Source organism: Euleptes europaea, chromosome 7, assembly GCF_029931775.1.
Source record: "Euleptes europaea isolate rEulEur1 chromosome 7, rEulEur1.hap1, whole genome shotgun sequence".
NCBI classification, from domain to species: Eukaryota; Metazoa; Chordata; class Lepidosauria; order Squamata; family Sphaerodactylidae; genus Euleptes; species Euleptes europaea.
In genome coordinates this window covers 71,938,600-71,953,682 of record NC_079318.1, presented here as the reverse complement: position 1 = coordinate 71,953,682, position 15,083 = coordinate 71,938,600, and the positions used below count along the sequence as shown (strand labels likewise).

At 42.4% G+C, this 15,083-nt stretch overlaps 1 protein-coding gene across 1 annotated transcript in view; it reads left to right on the top strand.

Moving 5' to 3' along the window:
• The first annotated feature begins 1,014 nt into the window (after positions 1-1,014).
• USP34 (ubiquitin specific peptidase 34) overlaps positions 1,015-15,083 on the top strand; it is a 112,536-nt gene continuing 98,467 nt past the window's right edge. Inside the window, exon 1 of the mRNA XM_056853854.1 lies at positions 1,015-1,180. Within this exon, the coding sequence (XP_056709832.1) occupies positions 1,138-1,180 (43 nt within the window). The 5' untranslated portion in view covers positions 1,015-1,137. The remainder of the gene's footprint in view (positions 1,181-15,083) is intronic.

Genomic DNA, 15,083 nt, shown 5'->3' with positions numbered 1-15,083 from the left:
CAGGAAGACCTACACGCAGGACAGCCAACACCTCTCCCCACACTGTTGTCCTCCGGCGACTAGTATTCAGAAACAGTCTCTGACAGCAGAGCTACCATTTAGCCAGTGATGACAGATGTCTAGCCTATATATTTGCCTAGTTTTTTTTTTTTAAAGAAAATAATAATCTAAGCTAGGCAGACGAGGGAAAACTGGAGTGACAGCCCAAGAGAGTACACTACAGGGTTGCCAGGTCCACTCAGAACAGAGCTGCGGTTCCTTTAAGAGTTGAATACGAGGCCAATGGAGAGTGAGGGAATCCACGAGGCGGGCGCCTTCGCTACAGACGGCGTTCTGCTCAGAGAAACCCGATCAGCTTAATACCAGCGCGCCCAAAATGTGTGCAACCGCTTTCGTTTTATTAACCGTTTTATTAACCGTTTTCGTTTTATTATCAGGCCTTTGGAGAGCCTGAACTCTGAGGAGGGCTGTTCTGCCCGCGCGCCCGCCCCTCCGTTCCTCCGTCCCCTCAGCCCGCCACGCCGCGGTGAGGCGACGAAAAAGGCATCTCCCGCCTTCCGACGCGCCGCCATTTTGCCCTCCCCACAACTTCTCGTTCCCTTTGGCCCCGCCCAGCCCCGCTTCGACAGACGGCGCCTCCTTCGTCTCCCGCCGCTTCGGCCGGAAATACCCGAACGGAACCCGAGCTCGCGCGCCCTCTGTCTTCCTCCTTCGCCGCCTCCGCTCCTCTTCCCCCCCCTCCCCCGCCCCACCTCACACAGTCTCCTCCTCCTCCTTCCCCCTCAGCAAAATGGCGGCGCGTGGAGGCCTTAGGAGCCAGTGAGTGACTCGCCTTCTCCTCCTCCCCTTACCACCCTCGGTCGCCGCCGGGCTCATTTGCATTGGGCACTCACCCCCCCTCCTCCTTCCCCGTCCCATCCCCCCCCCTTCCCGGCTACTTTCACACCCCCTTCTCTCCCTACTCTTTTCTTCCTTTACGGTTATTCTCTCCCCCCCCCCGCCACCCCCATTTTCTCTGTCTTACTCAGTTCCCCTCCCCCCACCCGCCAGCCCATCAATCAATCAGCGGCGACCGAGAGCGAATCAATCAATGGTCGGGAGGAGGAGGCGGCGGCGGCTGCTGCTGTTTAATGAACAATGTGTGAGAGCTGCGCCGAGCTGCTGGAGGTGTTAAACGAGAGTAAGTCGAGGCCTTAAAAAAACAAAAAAAATTACAAAATGATATTGTCTGTTTCCATTTCTCTCCCATCATCTGCACAAACTGCCCCCATGTTAGACCGGGAAGGGAAGTGGTGGGGGAGGGGGTTTTTGGCCTCGGATCTTCTTCCCTCCCTCCCTCCAGCTCACTCACTCTCGGGGCCCTCGTCGTGGGATGTGCGTGGAAGGGAGGGGTGAATAGACTGTATCGAGCAGGGAGGGTAGATTTTTGAATTAAGCCTGCAATCCTGTGTTTGGGGAGCAAGCCCTGATGGCAGTCGGTTGGGACTCACTCCCGATCAAACATGCATCAGATCGGCTTTGCGGTGGGCGAGAATGTTCTTTTCCTCTCCTTTCCCCGAGAAATGATGGGTGTCGTGGGGACACCTGTAATAGGATACTCCTCGAAGAACGCAGGTAGAAGAGGAAGGTGGGTGAAGTTAACTTGATGTCCCTTCTCCTCCCCCCCCCTCCATTGAATTTCATCCTCCCACTCGCTAGCCGTAACCAAGGCCTACTTGTTCTTATGGTTGGGATGAGCTTGTAGGCGAGGCCTGAACTACTACTTTGCTGTGTTTGTAGCAGGAAATGGGTATATCTCTAGTTGCAACGTTCTCTTCTCCTGCCTAACCCACAGTAGTGGGTCTCTGGAATTCTCTGGGTGGGAATAGATGAGGGGGAGGTAGTAGGAAGGTCTTGAACTACAGTAACCCCATTTGGTGGTGGCTGTGGGGTTTTTTTTTAGTTGGAGGCTGGGGGATGGTGGAGGAGGAGAGGGTAGATGTGTATTTCCTGTTCTGTGAATTTGTGTTCTCTTTGGTTCCCCCCCCCTTACTTTATAAAATACAGAGGTTGCTTTTATTTTGTCCCAACGCCCAAGCTCAGCTGGTCTTCTGCTTTGAGACTCTTTTGTGATGTTTAGTGCAAACAGACTTCTCTTCTTTATGCTTGGTAAACAATTATTTTAAACCCTCACCAGTGAAGTAAACAGTTATAATCTTTTGAATTGAACACAATTTGGTTCCTTGTAAATTTGCATAAAAGCTGCAAGCCTTCATCACTTTAAAGGCTTCCTATCCTAAGATCCATTTTGCTATAAATTTTTGAAAGGTTTAAATGAATAGGGTGCACAGTTGTAAAGAATATTTTGTATCTATTTATATAAATATATATATAAATACACACACACACACACACACACACACACACTTATATGCATGTATGTATGTATACATTGTCCTTGCGGGCATGCATGGTGGTGGGGAAAGTAGTAACTGTAATTGCCTGTTTCTGGAAGAATACTCTGTAAACGAAGTCTGCTAGGTTAAAGCCCTGAGGGGGAGAATCACAAACAACTGTCAAACTTTTAGGCTACTTGCTTTGCTGGAGTTGATACTTAGAATTCATGTCTTGTTAGCTTGTTTACCATGTCCTCATTATTTTGATTATCTTGAGTATTATGGCAATTTCTGATTGTGTGAAATATCACAATAATAGTGACTGTACTCATGAGTAAGTTGCAGAGGTCATAGAAATTTACTGCTGAATGTGTTTAAGATTGAAATCTGTGTGAATGGTTCTGCAGGTTATGAGCATTGATGTAATCTCCTTTGTAAATTGATTATGTTGTTTGTTTGCTTTGGCTGATACTTTCTAACCTGGGGAGGGAATAATAATGTATTCTGTGCTGGCCTTGGAGTTGAGAGTCACCTGGAATGAATGTAGGTTGATTGTTTAGAATTCCACAATGAGAGCAGTTTGCTGAATTTACTGGAATTGTTTTAGCAGTGATTTTGAAATAACTGAGTAAATATGGTTTATAAAAGTTTTTTTCCTGATATTCAGGGTATTCAAATGCTAATTTATAATATTTAAATAGCCTTGCTAGAGTTGCACCAATATAATGACCAATATTGAGATCCAATGGAGTCACTTTTTATTTCCAAGGTAATAAAATATGTCATGGAATCTTTGCATTTTATTTTTGTTTGTGTGTCCTCCTAATGATCTCAGTGTCACAGTTAATACCTGTAGTTTTGTATTGAGACGTCCTTTTATTTAAAAAAAAAAAAAACAACCACCACCAGTGGCATCATGTCTCTCCTATATGTTGCCAGCAAAACTGAATGGAGCAAACTAAAAGAGAGTGGCAGGCAACAAAATATGCCCTTCCCTTTCTTCACCACCTGGGAAATTATATACAATTCAGACATGGAAGGCCATTTCAAGAGGTTTTTATTTGACTGAGTAGTATGTTTTGCAGGAGCTCAGATAGTTTTTGTACACAGGTGCCGTTCGAGCTCATTATATAGCTTTATTAATTTCCTTCAGCGTTTAAGAAGTTTTTCATTTGGTTATTTTATTATTTTTGCTTTAAATATCATCTCATGCCTTAAGAAAATAAAGCTAGTGCTGAATGAAGTCATAATCAAAATTTGTGATTCAGAGATTGCCAGCAGATTTTTGCCCTGCCTGCTGATAATTTGGGTTTGCCTCTTTATTGAATTTGAAGTACTAGAGCTGTGTCTTGAAAGGGATGCAGAACTTAAAATTCTGTTGTCACTGAACGTTATTATGCAACAATATTATAAACCAAACAATGCACACTGTAGTCCAGGGGTGGGGAACCTTTTTCCGCCAAGGGCCATTTGGATATTTATAATATCATTTGCGGGCCATACGCTGGAGTTGCTCCTGCTCCGCATGGTCGGGGCTGGATTCTACAGCCGGCTCCTGCTACCTCCGCCTAAGAACTCGCCCCCCCTACACACATTCTGGCCCTGCCCCCTTTAACCCCTCCATTGTCACCACTTCTGCTCCCAGCCCTCTTACAGTACAGAGGGAATACGTTTCTCCATGGCCCAGGTGGGAAAGGGTTAACAGTTTGGTACTTGTAGGTTATCTGGGCTGTGTGACCGTGGTCTTGGTATTTTCTTTCCTGACGTTTCGCCAGCAGCTGTGGCAGGCATCTTCAGAGGAGTAACACTGAAGGACAGTTTCTTGGGCGGTCCTAGCAGCTCCATAGCTAATGACTCTTCTGCAAGGGGGGGAAAAGGTTCCTTTTCTCCTCAAAACAAACTCACATCCGCCTTGAATAGAGGCTATTCCTGTCCACGGGAGGGGGCGGATCGCCAGTCTTAGATCCTTCTAAGCTAGAGATTTGCCAGGACCCACGAAGGGCCAGATTGAATGATTTCGCGGGCCTTAAACGGCCCCCAGGCCTGACATTTCCCACCCTGCTGTAGTGCATATTTTATAGATATCTTTGAAACATATTTTTATGTTTGTTTGATAACAAATATACTCATAACTTAAGTTTTAGAACTCAAGTTGCATGCAATAACTGGGAGGAAATGACAAAAGGTGAAAAAGAATGTAAAAACAATGATTGTGAGAGAACTCAAAGGTGAGGGGTGCACATAAGGGAAGGGGTCCAGTGATTTGGTATCCTCCTCCAGATCCTTTCTCCAAATTCACTTATTCTTTCTATACTGCATTTTGACTGGGACATGGTTTTCTGCCCCACTAAAGGAATGCCCTGGCCTGAATAGCCCAGGCTAACCTGATCTTGTCAGATCTCAGAAGCTAAGCAAAGTAGGCCCTGGTTAGTATTTGGCTAGGAGACCACCGAGGAAGTGCAGTGTCGTGCTGAAGAGGCAGCAGTGGCAAACCTTCTCTGAACTTCTCTTGTCTTCAAAACCATGCACGGTTGCCATAAGTTGGCAGCAAAAAGAAAGATAAAAAGGGAGACTTGCACTGGAGTAGAGGGTATGGAAAGTAAAACTGAAGCCCAGTGGCATTTTAAGACTAAAAACATTTATTCCAGCATGAGCTTTTGAGAGTCCAGAGTTCACTTCCAAGGTAGGAGAGTTTTCAACTGTATGTGATGAAAGTCTAATTTCCCTGCTTATTTGCATCACAAAAAATGTTTTATGCTGCCATGAGTGAAAGGAAGGTTTAAAAAACAAAAAATCTAGTCCACACAGACTTCTGTGCATCTAACTTGCTCCGTCAAGTCGTACGGCTGAAGCGTAAAGCTAACTGGCTACTTCACAAGAGCTAAAATAGCTTTAACACACATCTGTCTCTGGAAGTTATTTGAGGATACTGCCTTCTAAACTGTTAACATAGCTTTAACAACTTTTAAGAGCAGGAATACTTAACAGCATAGAGTGTTGTGTTGAAGTTATGTGGGAGTATCTTAGAATTCTTTGTGATTTTGCTTCCTATAGTTCAGGGATGGGGAACCTCAGGCCCGGGGGCCGTATGCGGCCCCCGAGGACATTTTCCGTGGCCCTCGGTAGCTCCTGGGCCAGGTGTGTGTGTGTGTGTGTGTGGGAGGCGTGGAGGCTGGGGCCTGGTCGCGTGGGGCCGGCGTGCGCGGGTGTGTGTGTGTGTGTGTGGGAAGGCTTTTCTTCCTTTTCTTCCTCTTTTTCTGTCACTCTCCTTTCTCTCCCTCTCTCCCTCTTTTTCTGTCTCTTCGTCTGTCTCCCTCTGTCCTTTAATTTCTTTCTTCCCCTCCCTCCATTTCTTTCTCCCTTTCTCTCTCTTTTCCCCTCCCTCCCTTTTCCTCGTTCTCTGTTTTCTTTCCTTCCTCCCTTCCTTCCCTGCAGATCGGCTGCAGTCTGCGCCCCCCTGGCGCCTCGTTTGCTCGGGCCCACCGCTGGCTGCCCTCCTGCCTGGGAGGGGAGAGGATGGGGGGAGCGGGGGTGCCCTCCAGGCCTTCTCTGCGTGGCCTCCCCTGGGGTTGCCAGCCTCCAGGTGGGGGCTGGAGACCTGGCAACCCTAGCCTCCCCCCCTCACAGGGAGATCTACACCTGGTTATGGCCCCTGAATGATGTTATAAATGTGCAAATGGCCCTTGGCAGGAAAAAGGTTCCCCGCCCCTGCTATAGTTGGACTCTCTTTTTATGGACTGAGGCACTTGCAAGGACAAAACACTGTTCTTGTGAATAATGCTGGAATTCCTGTGTGTCTGTATAGGCCCATCGGTATACATAGTGTTTACAGAATAACAAAAACAGATACCTGCCCTGAATAGCTTGCAGTCTGAAATGCAGCTGTTGTTTATGAAAAACATATGTTGGAATTAATTTTGTTAGTCTTTAAGGTGTCACTGGACTCCTGTTTTAATCTATGGTAAGTTTTTTTAAATTTAGAGAACTCTGTTCAGTTCCTAATTGCTTTTTTTGCAAGAGCAAGTAACACAGGAGTTAAAGGCCACTAATGATTTAAAGGGCAATTGCTAAAATGAAATAACCTTTCATACAAACTTGTGTATAGGCAGCTAGTCTGAGTGATGTCCAGAATGATCTGTAGAATACAAAAGAATGAACTTCTTAAATCTTAACCAGGCATAGGCTTATCTTTAATCATGCTGACTACATGCAGTCTTGCAGCTCCAGTTATGAATATCAAGCATGTGATAAGTGTTTGTTATCCTTCTAATCCACATCCCTACAGTGGTTTCAGCATAAGCAGTCTGCAGACATTGAACCTTCTTACAGGACCAGGTTTTTGACAGAAGACAGTTACATGAGGTTCAGAAAGCGTTCAGCGTAAATGTTTTGTGGCTGTATTTCTCCATAGAAAATTGTCCACCCCACAGCTCTGCTCCTGTGCACAGTTAACGAAGAGGAAAAAGTAAGTTGCTGTAGTTAAGTTGCTCATTGCAGATAAGACTAAGGTTGCCAGCTGGCCTGAAGAAAAAAATGAGCTTTCCCTTTAATTAGAGGCTTCATAAGTTGTTATTTACCAGGTGATGTTATTTGCCACCATACCATGGACAGCTTCAGCTGCCCAGTTCTACACATTAAGCTTCCATTAAAGGGGCAGGACATTTTCTCCAGGCCAGCTGGCAACCCTAGTTAGTACTATCTTTTAGTTAAAGGGAATATTGTTGGTTTGAGCCAGCCTGAACTGAAACTAACAAGCAGTGTAAGTATTTCTACCGACACTGAAACTGAAGGTTTTCTCCCATGTAGCTTAAGTGAACAGTGGTAGCATACCATGCAAATTTCGGAAGTGCTAAAATTGCTGAACCGTTACTTGCCTTGCGTTGATCACTTTCTAAAAATATGAGGACAGTTTAACCTTTAAATATTTTTGTAAGTAATATAATGCAAGTGTGTGTTGAGTTATTCCAAGAAGAATAATGTCATGAATAATGTTCATGGAGGAAAGAATAATGTTAATGGAGGAAAGGGGTATTCATGGCTACTAGTTAAAATGGATACTAGTCATGATGCATACCTATTGTCTCCAGGATCAGAGGAGCATGCCTGTTATCTTAGGTGCTGTGGAACACAGGCAGGATGGTGCTGCTGCAGTCATCTTGTTTTGGGGCTTCCTAGAGGCACCTGGTTGGCCACTGTGTGAACAGACTGCTGGACTTGATGGGCCTTGGTCTGATCCAGCAGGGCTTTTCTTATGTTCCTATGTCTGAATAAAGCTCTGAAATTGGTTGAATACAGTACTGAAACCACACTTCTTACAGTTGTTTCATATTCCCCCCTTACCAAATCCTTCAGTATAACTCCTTTTGTTATTAGAAATACTTTTGAGATATTTGTACAGCATATAAAATTTATATGGAATAATTAAAAATTTTTTTACTAAGTGTAAGTCAAATAAACATGCTTGTTTTTCTTAAATTTTGCAGAAATCCTCATCACTGATAGGTTAATTGGCTTGCATTCTTTGGGTTCCATGTTTTGTTGTGAAATGTGGAGGCATTGTCTCCAGTTGCACCCATATCAGGAGAATTGTGAAAAGGTAACATCAGAACGTTACGTGCATCTGTTTCAGAGAGAAAGTGTACTCTCCATCTCACAGTGCCATCCAAAGCAATGTTAAACATTTTAAGCCCATTGAAGTCAACAGGCTTGCAGGGATTTCAGTGCCACAGTGAATGCAGTTTGTGTAATGTGTATTAAGTGAATCATCATGCAGCCTGAAACTGTGTGGTTCATTTGCTTATAAAGGCTTTCCTTAATTTAGTTGCAATTTTTTTACCCTAGAAGGTTTATTTGAGAGTTCTATATTTTGTCCTAAAACAGGGCTATGTCATACTTTACTTTTGGATTTGAATGGGTTCCTGATTATGCAATGTGTATGCTGTCATTTATTATGGAACCAATGTGTGTCAGCTATGAATTTTGCAGGCAGAAATTGTGGTTTCCACACATGGGTACCATTAGTAAATAATATTATGCATGTGTGTTTCACTCTTGGAATTAAGTTCTGAAGTACAGAAGTTAACACATGACTAAGTTATAGCAGGCTTGTAAAAAGCTGCTATTCCGATTTCCTGTGGTAGAGCTGCAATCCTGTGCACAATTTTTGGGAGCAATTCCCATTGAATTGATTGGAAGTTCTAAATAAACCTACTAGAACTGGATAGCACAAGTTAACCTCCACATGACCAAGCAAGGAAAAGAATTGGATGTCTCCCCTCTGCCAGGTTAGGTTACATATTAATATAGATGTGTGTGAGCAGGCTGGCTTCCAAATGTGTTTTGTCTTGTAACTTGTTTGCAAAACTGCAGAAGATCCTGGCATTCTTGTACAGGCACAGGAAAACATGGGATCTGTTTCAAAGTGTACTTTCACAAGATCACATTTGTTTTGCTCTTGGCCAATGGTTGCCACCACTTGTTTACTACTATAATTGCTAACACAGATTAGCTCCCCCAGTCTATTTAAAAGTGCTTAAAGAATGGGAAAAGAACCTCAGAGTCCTGATTAAGATCAAATAAGGTAGAAACAAACAACTGCCCCACCAAACCTTCCTTACTCCCTTTAGCTTTTTGTTTTGCCTCCCCCAGCAGTGCCTGCAGTCTATTCCCTTAATTCTGCCCCACCAATCCATCTACCTACCCTTTTCTGTTTCTCCCCCTGGCAGCCTCTGGCCCTTCCCTCCCTCAGCCGCCTTTTTTCTGTTCCTCACCCCCATGTTTAACTTACATTTTCTGCTCCTGTCCCCTCCAGCTTTACCTTTCTTCCTTCCCATCTTCTACCTTTAGTCTGCCCCCTCCGCAATGCTGACACGAACTGAGGGTTGGAATCCTTGGTAATGTTGGTTGTGAGTTGCCTAGCAAAATGGCTTCCGAGATCTCATGAAGTTGTATTGTGAGATCTCAATGGCACACTTTTCTTAAATGTCTTTACTTTTAATTTTTTTTTGTCATTTTCCTTATATAAGCAGAGTCCACTTCTTATGATATGTGGGTTTTTCTAACCCTGGGGGTGATTTTTTGTTTTGTTTTTACATTTTGTATTTCTCTGCAAACCTGGGGAAAACCCAGGTTAAAAAAAAATCTCCCATCTTTCTGTAACCCTATTGTGTAGATTTTTTTTTTGATCCGCACTCTGTGGACTGGCTCAGCATTAGATATGATTTCCCAAATAATTCTAATTAAGTTTCACCTGGAATATTTTGTTGAAACATAGTAACTTTGAGTTCCAACACTGAATTATTTCGATAGTATTTCCTAAGCTGCTGTAGTTCTTGAGAAAGTTGTATCAATTTTCTGGAAGTCGTGTAATTTCATTTGCAAATATAAATGGCATATTTCACTCATAGTATATATTAATGTGGACAGAGTTGGGCTGAATCCTAAGTGTTATACTTCTTATTATTCTTTTTTGTTGCTTTTAGAATTGTTCATATTGGGTGTTGCTGATATCTTCTTGGTCAAAACATGAGGGGGGGTATTTCGTTTCATTCTGTGCTACTTGAGCCCCAGTATTCCCACTGAAGCAGTTCTGGGAAAAGTACATTAGTGATGGCTGCAAGAAGGAGAGGGGTTGCTTCTATATCTGATTTTTCTGGGGACAGCTGTTTGGACAACTACAAGTGTGGCTAATTGCATCCCTTTTCTACTGTAATCATAACTTGCATTACATCTGGAAAGAATCCTGGGGATTAAAAGTTACTTTTCAGTATTATTATCTGGCATAGTTTGGCTGGGTAGATATCTCAGTTAATTAGGTCTTAACAAATCTTCTTATCTGTCTGTTAAATGTGCTGCTTGAGTGACATTTGTGCAAGGTACCTTGTTTGAAATTTGGCTTGGCTGTTATTCAAATCTAATTACAATTGATTCTGTTAGTCTTCAAATACTTCCAAGGAATTAACTCATAATATTCCAAAAGTCCCTTTGCTACTATGCATTTCTTCTGCATTTAATTTACTACTATTTCATTAAAATGTTTTTGTTTGAGATTTTTATTTTGCTGGTGTAGCTTCAAAAACATTCAAATCGTATTGCAGAAATACATAAAACCAGTAAAGCAATAGTTCCATAAATGTTCGGTAAAAGCACAAAAACAGCAAATGGCAATATCAGAGGATTATTCGTCTCATATTAAAAGTGCAACCAAATCTGAGCATCATTGTTTTTGTCTCACTATAACTGTTAACAATCTTGCGTAAGTAGTGATTGGTCTTTTTCCTGATTAAATTTTTGTGTTCCATGATTCATTTTATTGCCCTTTGACTTCTCACTCATTGCTAGTGTGCACTAGCTTTACATACCTAGATACTTGTCTCTGTATCTTTACTGCATTTTACCCTTTGCTTCCTGCATTTGATCCTGTTGCTTTTTTCAGTAATGTCTGCATAGTGAGGATCCACTTGTTGCATCTTAAATAATAGGCTCTAGTCCATGAAAGCTTACGTTGGAATAAAGTGTTGTTAGTTTTTATGGTGCTACAAGACTCATATATGCTTTTGAATTTATAAGTGTGTCTCCTGGCATTGGAGGAGAAAAAGGGGTATATGAAATTGTGGAGAAAATAGAATGTGCTTACAAAATGGGGTTCAACAAAAATTATTAATGTTAACAGAGCTACATTTATGAATATGGAGTCTTCCAGGATTAAAAGTGTAGGTAAAAGTTTCTGGGCATGATGGGAGATTACCTAGTCTGCAGTTTGTAGTTTTAACATGTAATGCAGGATGTTTTACAGACCCGGCATGGTGCTGGGAGCAAAACAGGTTTAAAGAATTGACAAAAAAATTGGAGCAGAGAACCATTGTAAGGCCGAGAGCAAATGAAAATCCTGGTTCTTTGGTTAAAGCAGATGATTGATTTAGGTGATATACTAACTAGGTAGTCAGCAAAACCCAACATGGTTTATATTATCTAGAAACCATTTGAATACCATCTCTTTCCACTTGGACAAAAATTGCAGACAGCAGTGTTGGTCTTGATATTGTTTTTGAAATTTTTACAATTTATTCTGACCAAGTACCTCAGAACAGTGCGCAGGTTCTTGAAGATGCCAACTCTTAGGCAGGTGATTCTCTTACTGTGAGATTGGATGTTGGTTTTCTTATGCATTGCTTAGCTTGATTGGCTAGCTAGCTGAATTGTCTAATGCAGTTGATAGCTATTTTATTTGTGTTCAGCTTTCTCCTTATCCACTCAAGATCAGTAGTGGTGGTGTCAGGCTGACTTCTGGTCGCCTCATAGGGTTTTCAAGGCAAGAGATATTTGGAGGTGGTTTGCCATCTCCTGCCTCTGCATAAGTTGAGAGAGTTCTCAGAGGTCACGCAGCAGGCTTCATGTGGAGGAGTGGGGAATCGAACCTGGTTCTTCAGATTTGAGTCTGCCACTCTTAAGAGAGCCAGCATAGTGTAGTGGTTAAGAGTGGCAGTCTCAGATCTGGAGAACTGGGTTCGATTCCCCACTCACAGCTAGTGAAGTGGTTTTCACAATATTGCCTCACATCATATCATTGGGTATAGAATCTCTCAGCTGTGCAAGGTGAGAGTGGGGGCTATGGGCCCAGGTCCACGTCCAGCAGAGACCTGGTAACTATTTCAGGGGCTGGTGGCAAGGCCTCCCTTGCAGGCTTAGGCAGGATGGCCTCTGGTGCTGCTGGACCATTGTCAGCAAGTGCCTTAGCTGTGTTAGGCTCTCCTTGGTCCTGTTGGTCCCCCTCAGCTGGTGTCCTTGGCTCTTTGAGCTCTTCCTCTGGGGACTCGGAGTCAGTTGTTGAGTTAGAGCAGTAATCTAGAAGACCTCTCTAAGCAGCTTCATGTAGGTGTTGAAAAGCATGAGGGACAAGATGTAACCTTGCAGCACTTTGTAGGTCAGGTCCCAAGCAGGAGTCCCCCAGTACCACACTCTGACGCCTACCTTTGAGGAAAGACTGGCTGAAACCACTGCAAAACGGTTCCTCCCAGCCCCTTCCTCAAAAAGTAGTCATGAAGGATACCATAATCCATGGTACCAAAAACTGAGAGGTCTAGGAGAATTAACAGGGTCTCAGTCCCCTGTCCCTTTTCTGGCACATGTCATCCACCAGGGCAACCAAGCCTTTTTTGGTCCCATAACAAGGCCTGAAACCAGATTGGATTTGATCCAAACAATCCTCTTTATTCAGGATTCCCTAAAGTTGGCCAGCCACCACTTATTCAATCGCCTTTCTCAAGAATGGTATATTTGACACTGGGTGGTGCTATTCAACTCTCTTAAATTGGATATTTTTTTATAAAATGCTTTTTGAGGAAAAATCTAAATAGTTTTCTATTTAAGATACATTATAGTCCAAAATTTATTAATCATGAAATAAGGATTCGTTTTTAGTTATGTAACATGAGGCTGTATATTCATGCAATGTTAAAAATTTTTGGTAAATGAGTTCCATTAATCTATTCACAACGTCATGCCCTTCCAGAGGTTTCTGTAAGATAATTTTGGGCAGTTTTTCCATCTAGAAGATAGTATTACAGATGCTTGGTTTTGCAGTTCTCAAAACTATGAATTTGTGTCTGCAGAGATAATGTGCCTCTTCTTCACAGCAAAAAATGTTATAAAATAAACAGAGTTGAGAAAAAGACCTTAATCCCATTGTTCCTTTGCCAATCTATGTACACAGAATCAACCCCTTACCTCTTAAGTGCTAAGTTCCAAGAAGTTCAATGAATAGAAGATAGTTTGGAGTGGAATGGATCTGTACAAGGAGCTAAGTGTGAGGAGGGAGGGGCAAGCAGTAAAAGTGGAAGTGAAACCTTTTGAGCAGAATACTCCACAAGTCTTGGGTTCTTTGTGTGTACAGCCTGAGGTTTATCATATTATTCTCTCCTTGGAGGAGAAAATCTATAATAGTAGCAGGCCATAAAAGAGACCCAGTTTGGGAATATTTTAATGACGTTCCTCTACATATTGGTAAGGCAGGCATGTGTGCAAAATGCAAACACTGCAACAAAGAAATGCAAGGCCTGGTGGATCAAATGAAACTGGAGATAGATAATTATGAAATTATTGTGAGATTAACTATGTATTTCTAATGGTATAATCAAATCATTAATTTTTGCTATAACTAAAACTAATCTGAAAAGTTATTCTAAAAATGAAACCTTCATCTGGTTGTAAATATTAGGATTATACCAGCAAGAATTAGTCTTTATGTAGGAAACCATGATTTAAATCAAGTCTTACTGACTAGTGATTTAAATCAATTTGATTTAAAATATTGGCTATAGTTGCAGTTTTTCTTGTTGAAAACCAAGACATTTATACATTTAAATTCTAGGAATATGCCAAATAGTACAATTTTATATGCTAATGATAAATGTTGAAGTGTTTGTGATGAATAGGGAGGGGGAGATTCTATAGCAGTTATGGTAATGGGAGGGGATAGTAGTGTTTCTATGACTGGAAGGATGTGGGGAAAATGCTCCTCTCTGGATAGAGAGCATCCTTTCCAACTAACGGGAAAACGCTCGAGCCTTTGATGTGTTACCACCCATTGGTTGGAGGGTCCATGTTCTCACAGGTTTGAGCCCTAGGACCAGGCACTCAGATTGGCTAATGACCCTGGAGCACATGTGGGGCAGGGGTTAAAAAGGGGAGATGTTCCTTTGTCTGGGGGTGCATTTGTGTGTGAGTTTGGTATTTGTCAGGGGAGCTCTCTCTGTTTTGCCATGAAGAATGGCAGAAAGATTGATGCTAAAGATGGTTGGCGATGCACCAGGGGAGGGGCATCATGCAACTAACAAAGAACAGATACACAATGGATTGTTAAGTACTTCGTTAGTAACTTTCCTTTCCTTTTGTTTAGTTTTTTTTTTGCTTAGTGCACCTAGATCTGTTCTTGTAGTACCCGAAGTTTGTTCCTTGTAGAAATAAAGTTGTTTAGTTAGGCTCTGCACAATTCCTTACCCACCTGCCTTGGTTACAGGGTGTGCTACAGTAATACACCCCTGTGGCCTCAGCTTTGGGCAACGAATGAGAAAGAGAGGGCCTGGATTTCACCTGAGGGTGGCGATGGCAACATGAAAAGAGAGGGCAAGACAATAGCTAGTCTGCCCCCACAAGGTTCACAACAGTGCTAAGTCAGTAAAATAAAGTATAAGGTTGATAAGACAGCAAGTATGCCCTAAATTTCAATTTTTCAAAAAAAGTTTTTGCGGGGGAAGAGGGAAAACTCTGCTTTCCCCCCATGGCTTCAACTTTTATGCAAGGCTGAATATGTTACTGTAAGGCTGCCGGCGGAGAGCCTATCTGACATAGGGTCCTTTGTGCAGGGTTCTTGGTCACCATATATCTGTTGAAGAACTCTTCTATGGAGAAGGCTGTCCAAGTTGAATTTTATAGAATGGTGAAAGTCACTTTGTTCAGGCAGAAAGGGAAAGTGGTTTAAAATAGAGCAATAAAATAAGCATAAGAACTTAGGTTGCTGTCTTGCTTTCTTTTGAGTGCATGATGGAATGAGGGAAATAGTATTTCATTATTTTTTCAGTTCTGTTGATTCTTTACTGTTCTCGTGGTTTATCCTTTTCATCACTTTTCTAAATGAAATAATTGCCATTTTCAAGACATCATATGTTCAGATTCTTTTTGTTTGGGAGAATTAAAGTATGGAGGCCACCA